This window comes from Enoplosus armatus, chromosome 5 (genome assembly GCF_043641665.1).
Source record: "Enoplosus armatus isolate fEnoArm2 chromosome 5, fEnoArm2.hap1, whole genome shotgun sequence".
Lineage (NCBI taxonomy): Eukaryota > Metazoa > Chordata > Actinopteri > Centrarchiformes > Enoplosidae > Enoplosus > Enoplosus armatus.
The window spans coordinates 26,576,327-26,596,829 of NC_092184.1; the positions used below are offsets into that span (position 1 = coordinate 26,576,327).

Here is a 20,503-nt window from a genome sequence, read left to right on the forward strand (position 1 = left end):
CGACCCTGTAAACCTGATTTCTGAGTGATGGCGCTCCACATGAACACAGTGGTTACTGGCAAAGTTATTTTAAAGAGAGACTCTGTGTTCTGTGCTCAGCTGGAAGAAGGTGATTCAAAGTTTGAATCAAAACAGTTCTGGAGGTTGTTGGTGGTCAATCAAAGCACATCAACACAGTTAATGAGTGTTAAACTCTTAATAAATAACAACTGAGAACATGTTTGTTATTTAGTCATAAATCTTTTTTTATGTTGCAACATATGTTGTACCCCCCAGAGGTCAAACTGGCCATGTTGGTTCAGAGTCCGACGGGGTCTTTCACCGCAGTACAGGGGCCGAGGAGGGCCGCGTTCTGACTCCACTGTGTACCACCGTTTGTTTTATCTGCAGCTGGTCAGAAGCAGCTGCTGTCTTCATGAGTTGTGTCTGCTGAACACCAGAGAACAGAGAGGCGCAGCTGATGCAGCATCATTTCACAGAATTTGTTTTATTTAAAAGAAAACCAACAAACATAAATAAGCAGAAAGACGAGAACAGGAGTGACTTCATCCTCTTTCCCAAAGGCGAAAGTGAATTTTAGTTCCTGTAACGTTGCTGATACTTCTTCTGTTTAAACTCTGATACGTCCAGAACCAGAACAACTCCTACTGGATATTGTGTTTATTTTATAGGATTTCTTACATACAACTCTGCACACATCTCTACAAAACTGATCCAACACTGGGCAGGGGCGTTCAATTAATCAATCAATTAATTAACTAATTGATTAATTAATTACTATTATTATTATTAAAGTCCAGTCTCATTTCTCTAGAAACTAAACCTCTGATATTGGACGTCTCATTGGGTAAATAATCAACAGACACAAATGAAAACAGTAAAATTATTTTCAGTCAAAGTTCTGATGTCTGCTCCGTCTCCATGGCGACTAAATTAAGAATCATTTCGTTTCTTCAGCGAAAAAAATGTGAACAAAAGCAGTCAAAAATACCACAAACCTGAATCATTCATGTCAGTTATTTTTATAAATATGAACATGAGTCAAGATTTCAGATCCAGGTGTTGTTGTGTGACATCACCATGACGACAGCTGCTTCCTGTTAACTTGTCCTGGGGAAGCCGAATGGTGCACCGATCCAGCTTCTCTCTGTTCATCTGCACGTCTGTACATTTTATACATGTTCACGTGTTTTTTCCCCCCATCAGCCCCCGCGTTTCAGTGTCCTACATGGAGCCTCCTCCGTCACCACCCCCGCCCGGCCCTCCTCCAGTTCTCAGGTCGTGCCAAAGTTTAACAAAAGGTTCTCGGTTCTTCCAGATCAACTCGTGCCCGAACAGGATGTACCAGCTGGAGGAGACAGGGAACAGAGAGCATGATGGGAAATGATTTCAGACTGGAATCACTAAAACAACAGCTAGGCTGAACATTTATTCAACATGCGTCAAATAACATTTAAACTTCAGCTGAAAGCAGCTGCTTCACAGTAAACCTCCTCCACCAATCACAACATACCAGGCGTCACGGCAACAGCAGCGTATTATGGCACTAACTGAGCCGAGAAATGACTTGACTTTTATCAAATACAATATTAAGCTTCATGGACATATATTTGATTAATGAGGCCAATGATTGGACCAGCTTCTAATAACCAATCAGGAGAGGAGGCTCAGCTGGTGACCACGACCTCCTCATCAAGACAACAACCATTCACTGACAAGCTTTACCCCTCAACAACAAACAACAACAACATCAAATAACTACAATGTGACAGAAAGACAAGGTGAAACTAGATCAAAGTCAGGAGCCAAAGTGAACTCCCTGCAGGGACTGAACTGGGACTGAACTGGGACTGAACTGGGACTGAACTGGGCCTGAACGGGGACCGAACTGGGACCGAACGGGGACTGAACTGGGCCTGAACGGGGACCGTCAGCAGTCGGCAGAGTTGAGACAAAAGGCTTCGGTCACGGTTGGTTTATATAACTGTGGTTCAGTGAAGTTAGCTGAACTGTATTTTAACTGTGATCAGTTATTCGAAGCTTTGCTCCTTCTCTGCTCGTCTGAACAGGAATAATAAATAATAAAATAATAATAATAAACAGTGTATTCTCCACAGGCAGCTGTCTGAATCCCACAAACCTCCCATCTCCCAGTAAAACCACTGAACGTCAGTGTGTTATATCTGTACGTCGTGTTTACAAAGTTGTTGATGATCCCAGATGATTTATTGAAATCAAAATAATGAGTCACATTTATCTGAGTTGTTTAAATAATAAAATGCAGGTAGGAAGATGTCAGAGAGCGGAGCGGCTGCTGTGATTGGTCGAAACAGTGACTTACATTCCAAACAAGGCTCCTCCTAAATGAGCAGCGTGGTCAAAAAACTTCCATCCCAACACCACACCTGCTGCATCCATGGCAACGATGGCCTTCAGAGCCTTCAGAGAGAGAGAGAGAGAGAGAGGATGAGTTTCTGCTGACAGACAGACAGACAGGTGAACAGGTGAAGCGTGTCTTACGTTGGCAGCAGTGAAGGTGAACATGGGGAGGAAGATGACGGCCAATTTGGCTTCTGGCATTTTGGTGCAAACCGCAGCGAGGATGGTCATGATGGCTCCAGACTGAAGACACACAAACAACTCAGTCAGAGACGGACCACTTACTGACGAAACATCTGAGATTCAACCTGTTCTGTTGTGACGCTTTAATGTCAGCAAATATTTACTTCACTGTGTTTTCTCTCATTAAAACTCATTAATAAAACGTATCTGACAAGAAAGAAAAAAAGTCCTTACAGTAAGAGCCAGTAATCATCCAACAAGCCCATGTGGGGGTCCTGAGCCAGAGGTTGGGAACCACTGCAGCACACAGTTTTATTTCCAGTACAATAAAAAACTCATGTTGTTACTCACGGCTCCCAGAGACGGACCGAACCTCCCCGTGGCCGTCTTACACACATAACTGACAAACGAAGAAACAACACCTGGGCAGACAAAACAGAGTCGGTGAAACAACAACAACAACAACAACAACATGTCACTGTGTCTCACATTAAAACATGAACTGTGTTCCTGTCTTCACTGCTGAATGTACTGCAGAGACTGAGAGGCCCACCACCAGTAGACCACTTTCTAACCTAACACCCCCACTGCAGACCCAAACATGCCGCCGAGTGTGTGCTGGTGGCGTACCTGCAGACAGGTAGACGGCCATGAACTGCTCTCTGCCCAGCATGGAGACGGCGCTGGTGGAGAAGCTCCAGAGGACGTACATGTTGGCAGCCATGTGGAAGAAAGAGAAGTGGCTGAATGTGGAGAGAAGCATCGGAGAGCAGAGGGTCTCTGCAGGAGGACAGACGAGGACAGACAGCAGTGGGAAACAACAGTTAGAGGTTTAACTCCTGATTCTCCATGTTGTCGTCTGAATTGAACATATTTGAGGACTTAAAGCAGGCAGACTCACTGGAGGCGGGGTTGGCGGTGAAGTACTTGATCATGGAGCGCTGCAGAGACGGTACCCTCCAACAGCAGAACACGAGGGCGTTAGCAGCAATGATCCCTGGGAAAACACAGGTTATTATAATAAAGCATTCTGGATGTAAATGTGTGCTGCTGTTCGTCTGGCTGTCACCTTCAGAGCTGCAGCTGATTATAGAGTGAAAACTTTTCTGCTGTGTATGAACTTAAAGTGAAAGAGTCGATGGTTTGTTTGAAGTTTAAGTCGCTTCATTCTTTCACTTTGGTGTTTTCATGTGTTTAAATGTCTTTTTGCTGAAGGAGATCAAACCTGTGGCTCTGCTGGCACAGGTGTGTGTGTGTGTGTGTGTGGTCTCACCTGTGACCGTCCTCTGACCTTCACTCAAGCTGTGCCACCACTGGTTGACCTGAAGCACAGACGGTGAACATCATTATAATCTTTATTTAACACCAGATGCATTAATGTTAAAATAACTCATCGTAGAGTCCTGTCTCCATGGAAACGAGCTCAAATAGAAGAACATTGTCCTCCTCACCTCTTTGCGGACGTCTCCTCGTTTCTGAGGTCGCAGCTTCTCCAGCCAATCAGCTCGGATCTCGTCGAAGTAAGTCTGGACTCGAGACTTGAGGGACTCGTACTGCCAGATGGCCGCCGAGCCGAAGGAGCAGCCTGTAAACTGACATGGAGTTAACACCTGTCCGTGACATCACTGATGAGATCATCTCCAACACGAACAGGTAAACATCACCTACCCCCACAGTGAAGACGAGCGGTCTGACGAGCCGGCCGAAGGCCCGGGGGGAGCTAGGTGGAGCATGCTGGTCCCAGTGGGGGGTTGGGGTCCGGCGAGGGACCGCAGCCTCAGAGGGCTCTGTGTGGGGGGGTGCCAGCTCCTCCTCCACCTTCTTGGATTCTGGTTTCCTGGTGGCTTTCCTGAAGCCACATCTCTGCTGGGAGCTGTGAGGCCACCTGCTGGACAGACAGAGAACTTCAACAACAGAGAGACCACCAGAGGAGACCCAAGAAGACCTGAGGCCCCATTCACAAAACCTCCTGAGGCTTAAAGTAGTTACTCATCAAACCAAACATGTCTCCAGACTTAACAGTTTGTTCAACAGTTACATAAATAAAGCTGACTTCATGGCCAAAGTCTGAAGATTTGTTGTCAGCTGGTAAAACTGTCACATGCTGATGGTGTTTGATGTCAGATAGAAAATACTGAACACGTCAATATTTTACTTTGTTTCATGTCTGAAATCTGTCACGCAGTTTATAAAATATCTAAAACTCTTTTTATGAAACAACAACAGACAGGCGATGGCTGCCAAGAAACCAGAAGTACATGTGTAGCAGGAAGGCAAGAAACAGACAAACTGTGATGTTTAAAAACAGCAGTTTGAGAATAACATGTTTTTTCATGAAGAAAGAAGTAAATGGATGTGTTACATTTAATGCTGAAATCCTTCAAAAGCATGAAGAAATAATAATTTGTTGCAGATAACGTTTCACACAGCATATAAAGTTTCCCATAACTCAACAAATCCAAAAACGGCATCATTTTTGAAGGGAGTCTGGTGACTTTATCCCCAGGCGACTGTTTACTGTGTTTGTAAAATTTGACATGTTTACAGTCACAAACATCTGCTGCTGATCTTGTGTGTAATGTGTCCAGTCACCGTGTAATAATTACAATAACAATAATGATAATACTCGAAAGGTGTGTGGCGGACAGACAGCAGTGACCGTCACCGACATGGCCATGGCTTTCCTGGCAGTCTGTCTTGCACTAACTATCTGTGCACTCCACATATTGTACAATTAAGAATCAGTGATTCATCATTTCAAATATACTTCAACACATGAACTTGCGTGTATGTTTGTACATAAATAGATTCAGCTCTAACAACTAATCGGACACTGTGTCAGGATCTGGGCGCCATTTTACGCGTTTACCGTGTAAAGACATGATATTTATACATCATGAAACAGTGGACGCTGAAAATGTGTATTAGCGGGAGATGTTACAGAATTGATAATATAAACTGTAGAACTGAACAAAGACCCATATCTCAGAATTGTTTTAGCCATATTATAATAAACACTGATTATTAAACTCTGTATCGACACTAAAACAAGCCAAAACAAACAGCACTTAGCCCTGTTAGCTCCCCAGCTAACACCCAGTTAAATGTAACTGTCCTTGAGTACTAACAAAGCTAACTCCGGGCAGCGGAGGTCTGTCTGTCTGTCAGCCGTAACAGGCTGTCTCCCTCCGGCTGTGGTGACTGACCTGCCTCCCCTCACGGAGCTCCGTAAAACATCTTCCCCGGTGTGTCTGAGTAGGGCGGCGCAGCTCCTCCACGCCATGGTGGAGCTCGGTGACCCCGACCGACCGACCCCGGCACGTCGTTCATTACCGGGTCAACACGGAGCTCCGACAGCTGACCGGGGGAATAACAGCGACACCTGGAGGACAGAGACAGACACGGCACAACTAGAGAAACACAATAACACACCCGTGTAAAGTAGCGTCAAATACACAAACTACAACTTCCGTCCGCGACTTTCAAAGTAAAATACTGTCAAGGTAAATATACTACCGGTTTGACTTCAAATGAGAAAGTATTACTTTTTTTTCTCCTTTTTTTTTTTTTTTTACATATGAAGTGCAAATGTAAAGAACAATTCAGGGTATAGTCATAAAATAAAAAACCCCAATAATTTAACATTATCAAGTGTTGCCATAGTCAATCTTTCAGTTTCAATCATATGCATTTTACTTTTTCTTTTCTTTCTTTTTCTCAGTTTTGTGAGTTTGTCCACCTCGACGCTGGTCACTAAAATGTCATAATATCTTAATTACTACCCTTTGTTGTTTATTATGACATATTTACTAGTAAACTATGATTAATTGAGAGTAGGACTACAAATTAGTTCAGGCTACAAATGTTACATGTAATACTGTACGTGTGTCTGTCCCTTGGTAAAGAATATTCATTTTACAATGAACATTGTCTGGCATTTATGTTGTTAGCATTAGTAGTATTATATGTTTATCATTTGTTTTACCTTTGTATAATTTCAATGCACTCATAGGGTTTTTTGTTGGCGCTGGTGAGATGTCTGTACCTAAACAACAGAAATACTTAAGTTTGCTCCTTATTTCCTCATATATCATCATTTTTTTATATTTAGTTTCAGTATTTTACCATCAGATGTTACTGCATTACAATGTATTTGTTATTCCAGTAGTTTTTTGTGTGACAAATGTCTTTATTTAATTATTGTATTAGCCTGCTTTAAAATAATTCAATTCAATATGTATACCTTATTTAAACACATTTTTAAATTTCAAAGTGTTGTGTAGATTATTATGTAAATATTAGTGTTTGGCAAATCAAATGCAAGGAGCATAACAAGTAATAAATATAAAGGTAAAGAATCTTTTACCTTTATATTTTTAGGTTTGTTGTCAGCACCATCAGACCACAGCAAATTCCTTGTAATGTATGTTACTTGGCAATAAACAGTTTCTGATTCTGAGTCTGATTGGGATAGTTTTTATCGCATCGTGTGTTTATTTCATTATTCCACAGTTTGAGGTTGCTTTTCTTGTACCAGAGTCATTTATTTGTTTTATGTGTAGCACATTAATATTTCAGTTTTAATGTTGTTCTGTATATATCTATATCCTCTTTCAATAACTCTTTTATTTTATATTCTCTTTTAGGGTGACAGCGCAACATCGGTCCCAAACAGGCCTTTGACTTACTCACATTTACAGCAACGTTTATTAATGACAGCGATGCTTATTAATGTGTTCTGTCTTTGCGAAATAAATACATTTAATAAAGTGAATAGACAAAATATCATATTTTGTAACACTTCGACAGCAGTAACCAATACATTTATTTTGAAGGCGGTGAGCAGCGGAAGTACACCTGTTGTTTCCGGTGGTGGTTTTGGCGTGGTCTGTCTCGGCTCGGCTCGGAACAGACCAGCAGCAGTAGTATCAGCAGTAGTAAACCTGTGTGTGACCACGGAGGAAAGATGGCGGCCCCTGCTCTCTCTAGCCGGGCTGGCTCGGCGGGCAGCCTCGGGAACAGCCCCACCATGGCCGCAGGCAGGCTGCCGCACGGCGGCGGCGTCGGGCCCGAGCTCGACTTCAGGTCGGCGGCCCGCATGGAGGACCTGAACCGGCTCATCCAGGAGTTCAGCAAGCACGACCAGCGGGAGTACGACGACCAGCGGGCTCTGGAGATCCACACGGCCAAGGACTTCATCTTCTCCATGCTGGGTGAGGGGACACAGACACACACCGAGCTGAGCTCCGTTAGCGAACGTTAACGGGAAACACGCCGGGCTGCGAGGCGTTACGGTAAACGGTGTTTTTCCCGTTGACAGAGGGCTGCTGGTTCAGGATTTCCACCCAAAGCCCGACTCCACCTGCTGCGATGCGCAGCAGCTTCATGTAAACACGGATAGAAACGTCCGCGTGGCTTTAGGTTCAGGTGTGGAGCTCGAGGGACGGCGCGTGACCGTCGCAGAGCCGCAGTGGCGCACCTGTAGTGTAGTCGGGGTGTTTGTTCTGTCCCGGTTCAGAGGGGCCGGGGCCGGTCCAGCTGTGATGCGTTCAGGGTTTCCTCCCGACAGCTGTAGGAACGTGTCAGTGTTACAAACATATGAGCCAGAATAAGACACGATGAACTGTGACGGTAACAGAGGAACATCAGGTGAACACACACACACACACACACGCACACGCACACACACACACACACACAGGTTACACTCCCTGACTCCTCACACTCTTCTGTCCATGCGGATCGTTGTAGATCAGACGATGTCGTTTTCTTTTTCTTTCTTCTTATATTCAGAGACGTGACTGTTCCTGATTCGCTGCCACTAGTGTGTTAATAAGCCCCTCGCCAAAGCTTGGGGGTCACCCAGGCCCGGTGCTGTCTACTGGGGGTTAGATTGTGTTGTTTCAGATCAGAAGCGTCCATGTTACAAAGTGGTCTACCGGGACTGTGACTGCTGTGATTGGCCGATTGGCCCCCAAGAACAGACAAATGTAAGAAACAACCATCACAGCAAAATGTTCACTTGTTTCTTCCTTAAAACATTATAATTACAGTTAATTTGCATGTAGTGTAATTTGTTTTTAATGTAAAGGCCGATGATTACATGACAGGGGTGCAGTACACTCCCCGGCCCACAGGGGGTGTAAACGCACCACACCTCCGGATTTAATGGTGAGAAGTTGAACTTAAGCACGTCTTCATCGCAGTTTCACAAGATCGAATTAGTTGTCGCGACTCTTCCTGTTAATGATGTTTGAGACAAAGTGTGTTCTGACAGAGTGAGGTCACTCCTCCACTTTCATAAAACTTTATTAACACCACTGATGGTTCTGTCATTGTGATCGTAACTGAAACAGTGTTGGAGGAAGAGGAAGAGGACCAACTGAAGGAATGTGATCAGTGAAAACACTTGTCAGACACACACACACACACACACACTGCAGAAAAGCTCTGTCAGATTGAGCTGCACAGTGAAATGTGAACATGCTGACGGTCTGCAGCAAAAACATTCCTCTGGTTTCAAATGCAAATCAGATTTTCCTGAAGCCCAGCCGTCACGTTGTGGACAGATTTGTCAGCTCTGTCCAGACAGGAACAACTAAAGCTCCTGATATTTTCACAGCTTGTGTTGATCCAGTTCATCAGACAGACACGTAGCAAATATTTGCTGTGTTGAGTTTGATCAATGAATCGCCGGGCTGCGAGTCCCGGATACGAACCTCATGTTGTCAGTTTAATAGTTGAAATAATCTTTTTGTTGCATCATTGTGAACAAAACAAAACAGGCTGTGATTTAATGAAACTTGAAATAACCAACAGAGAAGAGTGGACGGCTCCACGTCTCTGTATCCTTGTTTCGACTTGTTTATCTGACACTCAGTTCTGGCCCTGAACCCCACCAAATTCAATGTTTTCGCATCACAGATTGACACTAAAACCTGAGTCCTGACCCTGGAACGTACTTCTCTGGGCTGCACTACGGTCAAGGTGCATCAGGGGCGTTGGGAGACATTACTTTGACACCAGTACAGAGCTGTTACATGTCGAGTGAAGCAAATATACACAATATACAAATATTCAAAGCATTGGCCCGACTTGGAGAGTCAGTCCTTTAGACAATTCTGATTTGGCTACAGCTTTAAACTGTCTGTATGACAAAGCAATACGTTTTGTGAGTTGAATCGGGTTTGTTTTCCCTCTTGATACGTTTGGGCAGATCTGAACACAGCAAAGTGGTCTCGGTTCAGTCACAAATGAATTCTGGAGTGGTTCATTTGTGGTGGGAACATTATCTGACCTGACTACAGGCAGGTTTGAACTAAATGGCTCCCGTAGCGAGGTGCACTTTGATTTCTGGGATATGGATTAGTGAAATCAAGTCAGTTGCTAGCAGCTAGTCGGAGAACAAATCGAGGTCCGACCTGGACCAGCAATGCAGTATGTCTTCTTGATATTTTTGCAGATAGGCGTTTCTTCAGGACCTTCTTTCTGTGTTTACTTTTTCACGACTGCCCCAGACACATCTGACCAATGAGAGGAGAGAACATTTGCCTCTTGGCTTTTACTGATGCATTTTAGTTTGGTTGAATTTTTTCTGTGTGAAAAGAAACTGATCTGAAAAGAAAACTGAACTCATCCACTGATTCAAATCACAGCAAACTAAGCTTTAGCTTCTCTTACACCAGTAGATTTTACACATTTCAGCCCTCTGCAGATTATTTTTATGGAGATTAAATCAAACCAGTTGCAGCCTGGAAGAAAATCAAATGTGGATTATTGGGGAAAAATCACCAGGAATGTGAAGCTGGAGGTCAGGCCTGTTTGTTAAGACCTTTTTAATTGATCCTTTTTGTACATATGTGTGGTAGTAATGGATTGTTGTACTGGTGAAGGTCAGCTCACACAGCAGCAGGAAGATGTAGAATGAACACAATTAATAATGATAATAATAATAATAATAAAATATCCTGATCAGGGGTCTGTCTGATCTCTCAGTTCAAACTGTGAAACAGTGAAAACCACCAGACAAACAGTGATTGTCCACTGCAGCACAGGAATGCACTCATCAGCCAGGAAGTGTGTGTGGCTTTTCACTTCACTTTTAGCTCAGCAGAGCAGAAAACCAGTCCAGACTGATCCAGTCCAACTGTTGGGAGTGAACGCAATAACCTTTCCAGTCTGATCCAGTCCAGACTCTTCAAGGTTCCAAACGTATCCAAAAAACCACCTAAAAACTCAAACTTGACGTTCATAAATTAATTTTCCAAAACAAGAGATCCGATCTGAAACGGACCTGAGGGGACAGTCCTTATCCAGACTGTGGTGGACCTGAACAGACCCAAGGGTTATCCAACTGGATTGTGCCATACAACTAATGAGAGCTTCCTCCACTTTCTGCTCTTTAGCAATGTGTTCCCTCAAAGGTCAGCACTGTCGAGACTGGTTGATTTGACTTTGCGTATCAAAGGTTGTTCTACACGAGAGATGACTTAACAAATCCGATGATTGTGGCCATTCCATTGACGTACGTCGTGTTTGCTCCAAGATGTTGTTATGGAAGTACAGGAGGAACTTGTTGAGGGGAAGCTGTAGCCTGCGTACAGGGTAATACAAAATAACATGAGGTGTAAAGTGAAGTATGGTCTGACCAAGTCCAAAGGCAACAGTGATGTTTCTGAGAATCTCTTAAGGAAAGAACCTGCTGACAGGGCAAGACATGATGAATCATACAAATGTGGATAATGCAGCACACTTTCAGACAGTCTCTCCGTGAAGACATTCATGGTGTTACAATCGGTTGTTCACACGAAAAGACGGAGATGTATGAGTGAAGAAGGAAAAAGAGGGCTTACATTCTCGCCTGTGGCTGCGGTTGTCATTGTGGTTTTCGGAAAGTTGTCGGACACAGACCCTCCGATTCTGATGTGGGAGGAGGAGGCTTCAGATGTTAGACTGACGCCTGAGCAAGCTGTAGTTACACGACACTTTGTGTCTGTATTTGTATATATCATTATGTCACAGTTCTTTAACTAGTCCTCTCTTTCCTCCTCTGTCTCAGGAATGGTCCAGAAGTTGGACCAGAAGCTCCCGGTGGCCAACGAGTACCTCCTCTTGTCTGGAGGCGTTCGGGAGGGTGTGGTGGACATGGACCTGGACGAGCTGAGCGTCTATGCCCGCGGCACAGACTACGACATGGACTTCACCCTGCTGGTCCCAGCGCTCAAACTCCATGACCGCAACCAGCCGGTGACCCTGGATATGAGGCACTCTGCCCTTGGCCACTCCTGGCTCAGCCTCCGCCTCTTCGACGAAGGCACAATCAACAAGTGGAAGGACTGCTGCACCATCGTAGACCACATCAACGGTACCACCAACTACTTCTTCTCTCCAACAATGGTGGCTGACTGGTTCTACCAGTCCATATCTCTGGTGCTGCTGGAGGTGCAGAAGAAGCCGCAGAGAGGGATGCCGAGAGTGGAGAAGGTGGAGAGGAACGGCACCATCATCTCTGTCATCTTGGGCGTCGGGAGCAGCCGGATGCTCTACGACATCGTCCCGGTGGTGTCGTTTAAAGGTTGGCCGGCCGTTGCTCAGAGCTGGCTGATGGAGAACCACTTCTGGGATGGGAAGATCACAGAGGAGGAGGTGATCAGCGGCTTCTACCTCGTTCCCGCCTGCTCCTTTAAAGGCCGCAAGGAGAATGAGTGGCGCCTGTCGTTCGCCCGCAGTGAGGTGCAGCTGAAGAAGTGCATCTCATCCAGCCTGATGCAGGCATACCAGGCCTGCAAAGCCATCATCATCAAGCTGCTGTCTCGTCCCAAAGCCATCAGCCCCTACCACCTCCGCAGCATCATGCTGTGGGCCTGCGACCGTCTCCCCGCCAACTACCTGGCGCAGGACGACTTCTCCGCCCACTTCCTGCTGGGGCTGATCGACGACCTGCAGCACTGCCTCGTCAACAAAATGTGTCCCAATTATTTCATTCCTCAGTGCAACATGCTGGAACACCTGTCAGACGAGACGGCCATGCTGCACGCCCGCAAACTCTCCTCGGTGCGCTCCGACCCGGCCGAGCACCTCCGCACCACCATCGAGCACGCCAAGGCCGCCAACAGGCTGACGGTGGACCTGCAGTGGCGAGGCAGTGCCAACAACCTGCCGTCGCCGCAGTCCGACGCCGGCGGAGAGAACCAGCCAGACGACCGGCTGGCCAAGAAGCTTCAGCAGCTGGTCACAGAGAATCCTGGGAAATCCATCTCGGTCTTCATCAACCCGGACGACGTCACGCGACCGCACTTCCGCATCGACGACAAGTTCTTCTGAGACTGAGAAACGTTGTGCAGACCTCTTCCTCCTCCCCCTCTTTCTCTCTGCCTTCCTTCACCTTGCCTGGTGCCCCACCTCCTCTGAAACTTTGTTTTTTACATTTTTTATGTTTCTCTGCCACAGAGTGAAGTGAGGTGATCGTCTAGTTGTGTCTGCCACAATTTTTTTATTTTTTTATTTTTATTTTTCTATTCCCTTTCCCCTCTTCCCCCCTCTTTCACTGTGTGCCCTGTGTTTTTTACCTGCTGAATGCCTTTTAAATAGACAGCTGAATAGCAGCAGGTTGTTTTTAAAGCTGAAGGATGAGGCAGAAATCCACCTTAAGATGGAATTGCTGTTATGGTAGTTTGAATATCAGGGATCCTGGAAATGAGACGAAACCAACAACCCCTGAAAACGTTACAGAAGCTTGTTCAAACGTGAAGCCTGAAGTCATCCGGTAACACGAAGGTGATATTTCCACTTTATAATATGATGTAGTCGCTGGCCAGTCGAATAAAAACTCACATTACGTATTAATTTAGCGAATAAATGACACTAAATATTCAGTAGAAAATTCACATCTTATAATAATGATAATATAATCTTATAATCACGAGACTCTCAAAGTTTCTCATAATTCAATCGTATATTATTAAATCCCCAGCATTATGAAGATTACATATAATTATTACATACACAGTCACAGTTATGAGAAAAGTTCTCTCATAATTAAAGATATTTTCTCATAATTGTGACCTTGATACAAAGTCTTAACTGTGAAATACTATCAGATATAAAGTCCATTGTTACTATGAGAGCTCTCATAGTAATTCAGTACCTCGTAATTAATCGGTACTCATTTCTCATAATTAAATTATGAGGTTTATTATGAAATTGTCATAATTATGAGATACTATCTAATGAATGAACAGGGGAGAAGTTGTCATAAGGGCTGGTTGGTTTCTCAGACAGTTTTTCATAATTCAGCTTTAGTATCTCTACATACTAAATCAGAATCATGAGTTTAAAAAAAACACACGGAAATGAAAACAAGCTAAAATGGAGGATTTCTGTTGTCCAGCAGTTTGTCTCTTTTCTGTGATTTCAAAACAAAGACCTCTAAAACATCTGAACTCTGCAGCAGCTCAGCAGCGCTCATGATTTCACACCAAGCCTGGAACAGCAACAAGATTGTTGAACAAGACTCGACTGTATAAGATTGTATACAAGTTCAGGAGTTGGGGATGCCAAATGGCGTGAACAGAAGTCTCAAACCAGGAGCAAAGACAACAGAGTTCTGTTTGAAGGTGGATTCTGTCCCTCTGAGGAATGTCTTAGTCCCGCTGGGGATGATGGTACTAACGTCTTAGAAACTAACTGTAAATAGAAAACTGACTGAACACTGACGTGTGTTGATAGAAAGAGATAGAGACTGATGATGATGATGATGATGATGTGTGGACTACTTTTCGTCTAATTTTGCACAGAATGTAAAAAAACACCACTTTTCCTCTCGATGGTGGACGTCGTGTCCGTCCTGGTTCTGAAGTGATGTATCATATCAGTAGACAGGTGCCACCGCTGGAGACTGGTCGTACTGCACATTTTAAACGGTGGACTAGCACCAAGTACACAGTGATACTGCAGTAATACTTCATCAGAGTCTCTCTCAGAGAGTGTTCTGGTCCAAACACGCTGCTTCGCCCTCATGTTGATCTGGCAACAGACCTCGTTCACACATACAGGCTCACAGCACTGGAGAAGCAACGTGAAGAGATTCAAACATGCCCGTGCCGCCCGGTCGCCCAGCGGGGCAACGTCGGGAAGTCGGTGAAGGTTTAACTTTTATGCAAATATCCTCTGACGCAAGGAAAGGAGCACCGCAACCGATGGCCTGAACCAGGAGGCTACGAGCCACCTTGTTGTTCAGCAGTAAAGCGTCAGCGAGAGGAAATGACTGCTGTTCTACAGTGGAGGCGTTTTCTTCAGTGCAGACCGGCTCCACTGACGGCGTTTACATTTGTCACAGTGTGTGTGTGTGTGTGTGTGTGTGTGTGTGTGTGTGTGTGTGTGTGTGTGTGTGTGTGTGTGTGTGTGTGTGTGTGGTGTGTGTGTGGGGGGGGGGCTCTGGATGTCGCGTTGCGTTTCTCCAAAATTTTAATCCATCTGAAGTTTTCACTTCTGCGTTTTTTAGTGTTTTTTTGGAACGTATGGAGGAGAAAGTTCTACTTTGTCGTGCGGCAGTTAGGCGTTAACATCAGGAAATAACTGTCCAATCAGAGCTGGGTATGTGAATCACATGTTCAACATTAAAGCTACAGACTCGCGAACCTGAATGCGTGAACGAGGTGTACCGCGTCATGACCTTTAAACGCTGCATCACTGTGTACTTCCAGCTGCAGTTTAACACTTAACCTGCTGCATTATGACATCACCAGGTGACGTGTTACAGAACACCACTGCGTCTCCACTTCCTGCTGTCACTGTGTTTTGTCGTGTGGATCAGTCAGCTTCACTGTGTCTCTACGACCTCACGTCTTCTATAATCTCTTTTATTTTCTCTTCAGCTGCTTGATTTGTGTTTGTAGTTGTTCAGAGTTCAACTCTGCTTCAACCAGCTCAGGAAGTTCCTCCCGTCTGTTGGAACGCTCCCAGCTCTCACTGAGCGCCACGTTTCATCGTCAGACGGCTTTCTGTCGGCAACATGCAGCGCACGCTGCCGCCTGACAGCATGGAGACGCATGTTGCATATCGTCCAGAGGCTCTTGACTGTAGTTCATGTCATACAGAATATATCCTGACTGAGACTGCAGTTAAAAAACAATCCAATGACCATCTATCGGCCGATTTTATTTATTTGTATTGATGCTTTACATAAACAACGTCTTGATGGGATTGTTATATATCGATATCCTGGCCTGGTCACTTTATCGGTGTGGCTCTAATACTGAATATCGATCTTGGCTACAAAAACTAGTGGTTTGGACACATTCAAAAATAATATTTCATCTAATATCTAATATGTCCCTGCAGCTCAGAGTCACTGTGATTAACGCAGATAAAGTCAATAAAGCAGCAGCCTACATGTTCTAAGCATCATGGGAGTTGTAGTTGGTCCTGAGCTGGTTGAGTTGGAGGTGAATCGTTCACTTTCTGTTTTCTTCTGTTTCAACTTCCCCAAACGTTTCCAGAAAAATGCCAAAAAACCTGCAGACATCTGACCGGCAATGTGATCTCCATCTCCTCATCCTCAAGTGCAATTAGTGAAAATACACCACAAGTACACACACACACACACACACACACACACACACACACACACGTGTAGCATTAAGACTAAAAGACACTAAAGTTATGTTAAAACTGGTTTTAATGAAGACACAAACAGACCACAGGACACTAAACCCTCCACTGAGTCCCACACACACACACACACACACACACACACACACACGCACACACACACACACACACACACACACACACACACACTAAGAGGTTCCTCACACCATCAAAGTGCCACACACTCTCCTGCTCGGTGGAAATGTACTCAGTGTCTTCTTCTTCTTCTCCTCTCTGTTCACAACCTTTGACTGTGACTCTTTCTGTTCCGTCTCTTGCTGCTCTGCTTTGTTCTGACGATGGATTTCTTTATGCAACGTTGACTCGATGGTTAACCCTTCAGATGGCAGCTCCTCCCCGTCTGTGAAGGTTCTCACTATATTTCACTGTACAGTAGAGTCGTCATAAAGTCTTTTAACCAGAAGCTGTTCTCCGTGACTCACTATGAATCTTCTCTCCACACAAACGGGACCAAACCAAGCAGAGTAAGTCGAGTCTGCCAGAATACTTCAGTCTGTTAGTTACATTCAGGGACCTATTTGCTCTTATTATTAACACGAGAGGTGTGTGCTATAACTGGCTGGTCACTCCGTGTCCCCGTGGTAATGGTTACATCATATTATGCTGTCACCTGTGGTGCTCAGGACCCCCCAGAAACTCGTAATATTAAACTTCCTGGAATGAAAAGTCCAAAGCTGAAGTTCTGACAGATTTTTATATAAAATAACTTGCTGTAAAAGTTCTGATCTTGTGCATGAAGGTTATAACTTGTGTCCGCAGGACGCGTCACTCAGAGACAACAAGCCGACATCACACAAAGTGAAGCGTCTTCAGTCTTCATATTAAAATGAACGACATCAGAGTCCCTCCGTGGCTGAAGATGCGTCCTGTTGCTGCGCTGCTTCAGTCCCTCGTTCATGTGATGTGACGCCTGCTCCGCCAACACGCCAACACCTCCTTGTTTCCTCTCTCCTCTCCATGTTCCCTCTCTCCTCTCCTTGTTTCCTCTCCATGTTCCCTCTCCTTGTTTCCTCTCTCCTCTCCTTGTTTCCTCTCTCCTCTCAATGTTCCCTCTCCATGTTTCCTCTCTCCTCTCCTTGTTTCCTCTCTCCTCTCCTTGTTTCCTCTCTCCTCTCCATGTTTCCTCTCTCCTCTCCTTGTTTCCTCTCTCCTCTCCTTGTTTCCTCTCTCCTCTCAATGTTCCCTCTCCATGTTTCCTCTCTCCTCTCCATGTTTCCTCTCTCCTCTCCTTGTTTCCTCTCTCCTCTCCTTGTTTCCTCTCCATGTTCCTTCTCCTTGTTTCCTCTCTCCTCTCCATGTTTCCTCTCTCCTCTCCTTGTTTCTTCTCTCCTCTCCTTGTTTCCTCTCTCCTCTCCATGTTTCCTCTCTCCTCTCCTTGTTTCCTCTCTCCTCTCCTTGTTTCCTCTCCATGTTCCTTCTCCTTGTTTCCTCTCTCCTCTCCATGTTCCCTCTCCATGTTCCTTCTCTTTGTTTCCTCTCTCCTCTCCTTGTTTCCTCTCTCCTCTCAATGTTCCCTCTCCTCTCCTTGTTTCCTCTCTCCTCTCCTTGTTTCCTCTCTCCTTGTTTCCTCTCTCCTCTCCCCTCTCCTTGTTTCCTCTCTCCTCTCCTTGTTTCCTCTCTCCTCTCAATGTTCCTTCTCCTTGTTTCCTCTCTCCTCTCCTTGTTTCCTCTCTCCTCTCCTTGTTTCCTCTCTCCTCTCCATGTTTCCTCTCTCCTCTCCTTGTTTCCTCTCCATGTTCCCTCTCCTTGTTTCCTCCTCTCCTCTTTTGTTTCCTACCCTCCTCATCTCCTCTCTTCCTCTGTGGTATTTCTCTGCTTCCTGTCCTCCACCTGCTCTCCTCTCTCCTCTCCATGTTCCCTCTCCATGTTTCCTCTCTCCTCTCCATGTTTCCTCTCTCCTCTCCATGTTCCCTCTCTCCTCTCCTTGTTTCCTCTCCATGTTTCCTCTCTCCTCTCCTTGTTTCCTCTCCATGTTTCCTCTCTCCTCTCCATGTTTCCTCTTTCCTCTCCATGTTTCCTCTCTCCTCTCCATGTTCCCTCTCTCCTCTCCTTGTTTCCTCTCCATGTTTCCTCTCTCCCCTCCTTGTTTCCTCTCTCCTCTCCATGTTTCCTCTCTCCTCTCCTTGTTTCCTCTCCATGTTCCTTCTCCTTGTTTCCTCTCTCCTCTCCATGTTTCCTCTCTCCTCTCCTTGTTTCCTCTCCTTGTTTCCTCCTCTCCTCTTTTGTTTCCTACCCTCCTCCTCTCCTCTCTTCCTCTGTGGTATTTCTCTGCTTCCCGTCCTCCACCTGCTCTCCTCTCTCCGTCTCTCGGTTTCCTGCTGCGTTCTGCTCGTGCTCAGTTCTTCCTCATCGTCATCAGAACCGTCGCCGTGCCAACCAGAGACCATCCATCATCCTCCAAATATAAACTCAACATATGGTGTTTGTACTGCTGCTCAGACAACAGCGAGCTGCCAGTTCTCTGTTGATGACTAATGAAGACCAGGATGGGAGGTGGACTCAGCGGTCCTGTCTCACTCTGTAACTCCAGGCCTGACTCACTGACAATAATACTGTTTTATAATACTGTTAGCATTTACTGATCAGTTCTAATGGGTTCTACTTAAGTTACCGTCAATGGATCTCAACAACACTTCCTGCGGATGTTTCAGAGTAAAAGCCTACCAGGAAATGGAGGGACTGTTCCGCTTTGAGCTGCTGGAAGGCTTTTAATGTGAAACATCTGTGCTGTTATGATCCTTTAAAAACAGTTTTTAATGAAATGCAGTATTTAATCTGGTAAACTGGTATCTGATGAATAATAAAAATACTGCAGTATTTAGTATATATACTATAGTACATATTGTAATAGAAAAACAGGACATTGTAACACCTCCCTGACCTGAACCTTTGTCCTCACATTTAAATTATGCATTAATAATCAAGAAGGACTCACAGGACAGGACTAACCGTCCAGGCTTTTATTCTGAAGGTCAAAGTCTTATGGCTTTATCGAAGAGGGATCTGGTGTTGTAGTTGAGTGACCGTTTAGTCCTTGAATATTAATCAAATATTGTCTTATTGTCTCATATTCAGTGAGATAGTGTAACATAAAGACATAGGGGAGACATTTAAGACTTAAATAAAAGGTGTCTTGTTAATAATGTGGAGCTTTGTGAAGGCGTCACTTTGGGCTCTGGCTCATTGTGACCAAACAATCGATCCATTAATGGAGAAAATAATCAGCTGATTCATCCACAGTGAACTAATAATCATAAGCTGATAGTTCAGAATGAGCTCCACCTCAACTCCAACAGTAACATCCTGCTTCACATTAATGAGGAGGAATAATCCTCTAATGACAGAATCTATAACAGGAGGACAGACACAGGGGGACAGTCACAGGAGGACAGACACAGGAGGACAGTCACAAGAGGACAGTCACAGGGGGACAGTCACAGGAGGACAGTCACAAGAGGACAGACACAGGAGGACAGACACAAGAGGACAGACACAGGAGGACAGACACAGGAGGACAGACACAAGAGGACAGACACAGGGGGACAGTCACAGGGGACATCTGACTGCTGGAAGACATTAAGGACAGTTTACTGATTATACTGACATTATTACTGGACCAGTGTGGTATTAGTACTTTTACTGCAGTAAAGGATCTGAATACTTCCTCTGATATTAGAGCCATGAAACAGGTTGTGAGTTGAACCCCCCCCCCCCCCCCATATTAAAAGTTCCCGTAGGTTCCTTCCTCACACCATCATCATCATCATGACACCTTAAAACCTCCTCCAGCGGTGACGTCACGTGAGCTGCAGCAACACGGCGCGAGCAGAGAGAGAGAGAGAGAGAGCGCGCGGACACAGCACAGGTGAACGCACGAGCCTCAACGTCCGCAGGAGGGAAAAAAACAGCGAAGAAGAAAAAGGAGAGGCAGAAGAAGAAGAAGGACCCCCCCCCGCTGCCCGGAGGATTTCAGAGAAAACACCGCGGTCTGTTTCTGTTTTTATCCGCGCGGGTCGGTTCCTCCCGGTGCCTCCCTCCTTCCTCCCTCCTCCTCCTCATCCTCATCCTCTTCCTCTTCTCTCCCGCCGATATCGATCTATCAGCGGCTGATTACCGATCAGATTTTCTTTGGCTCGACGCTTGTTGACTACAGCTGATCGGGAAGGAAGGAAAGCAGGCAAGAAGAAGGACCACCGAACCGAACCGAACCAGACCGGGAGATGGAGGGCAAAGAGAAGGCACCGGCAGGTAGGAGGCTGACGGAGGGGTG

General features: G+C 45.3%; 2 protein-coding genes across 3 annotated transcripts; one reads left to right on the forward strand and one right to left on the reverse strand.

The window, feature by feature from the left end:
- Window positions 1–278: 278 nt before the first annotated feature.
- Window positions 279–5,856, reverse strand: parlb (presenilin associated, rhomboid-like b). Of its 2 annotated transcripts, XR_011597348.1 has the most exons (11): window positions 5,769–5,845; window positions 4,231–4,450; window positions 4,014–4,154; window positions 3,836–3,884; window positions 3,464–3,559; window positions 3,193–3,342; window positions 2,914–2,984; window positions 2,521–2,622; window positions 2,342–2,439; window positions 1,080–1,348; window positions 279–426 (listed from the first exon to the last, which is right to left on the reverse strand). XR_011597348.1 is itself a non-coding variant. In XM_070905883.1 (10 exons), exons 1-10 carry the CDS (start codon window positions 5,843–5,845, stop codon window positions 1,225–1,227), a joined length of 1,125 nt encoding a protein of 374 aa, XP_070761984.1. In that variant the 5' UTR covers window positions 5,846–5,856; the 3' UTR covers window positions 469–1,224. The 2 variants fall into 2 exon arrangements, 1 of the variants encoding a protein (XP_070761984.1); XM_070905883.1 differs by lacking the exon at window positions 279–426 and having other exon boundaries at window positions 469–1,348; window positions 4,231–4,447; window positions 5,769–5,856.
- Window positions 5,857–7,528: 1,672 nt separating this feature from the next.
- Window positions 7,529–13,000, forward strand: LOC139285773 (nucleotidyltransferase MB21D2). The gene is made up of 2 exons (XM_070906420.1): window positions 7,529–7,775; window positions 11,621–13,000. Exons 1-2 carry the CDS (start codon window positions 7,529–7,531, stop codon window positions 12,883–12,885), a joined length of 1,512 nt encoding a protein of 503 aa, XP_070762521.1. The 3' UTR covers window positions 12,886–13,000.
- The last annotated feature ends 7,503 nt before the right edge of the window (window positions 13,001–20,503 follow it).

Excerpts from the sequence above, each read along its gene's own strand:
- parlb (XM_070905883.1), bottom strand. The coding sequence starts at position 5,845 with ATGGCGTGGAGGAGCTGCGCCGCCCTACTCAGACACACCGGGGAAGAT. Across the intron at positions 4,155-4,230 it reads CGCTCGTCTTCACTGTGGGG|TTTACAGGCTGCTCCTTCGG; the intron begins GTAGGTGATGTT and ends ACTCCATGTCAG. Across the intron at positions 3,560-3,835 it reads AGGTCAGAGGACGGTCACAG|GGATCATTGCTGCTAACGCC; the intron begins GTGAGACCACAC and ends GTGTTTTCCCAG.
- LOC139285773 (XM_070906420.1), top strand. The coding sequence starts at position 7,529 with ATGGCGGCCCCTGCTCTCTCTAGCCGGGCTGGCTCGGCGGGCAGCCTC. Across the intron at positions 7,776-11,620 it reads CTTCATCTTCTCCATGCTGG|GAATGGTCCAGAAGTTGGAC; the intron begins GTGAGGGGACAC and ends CCTCTGTCTCAG.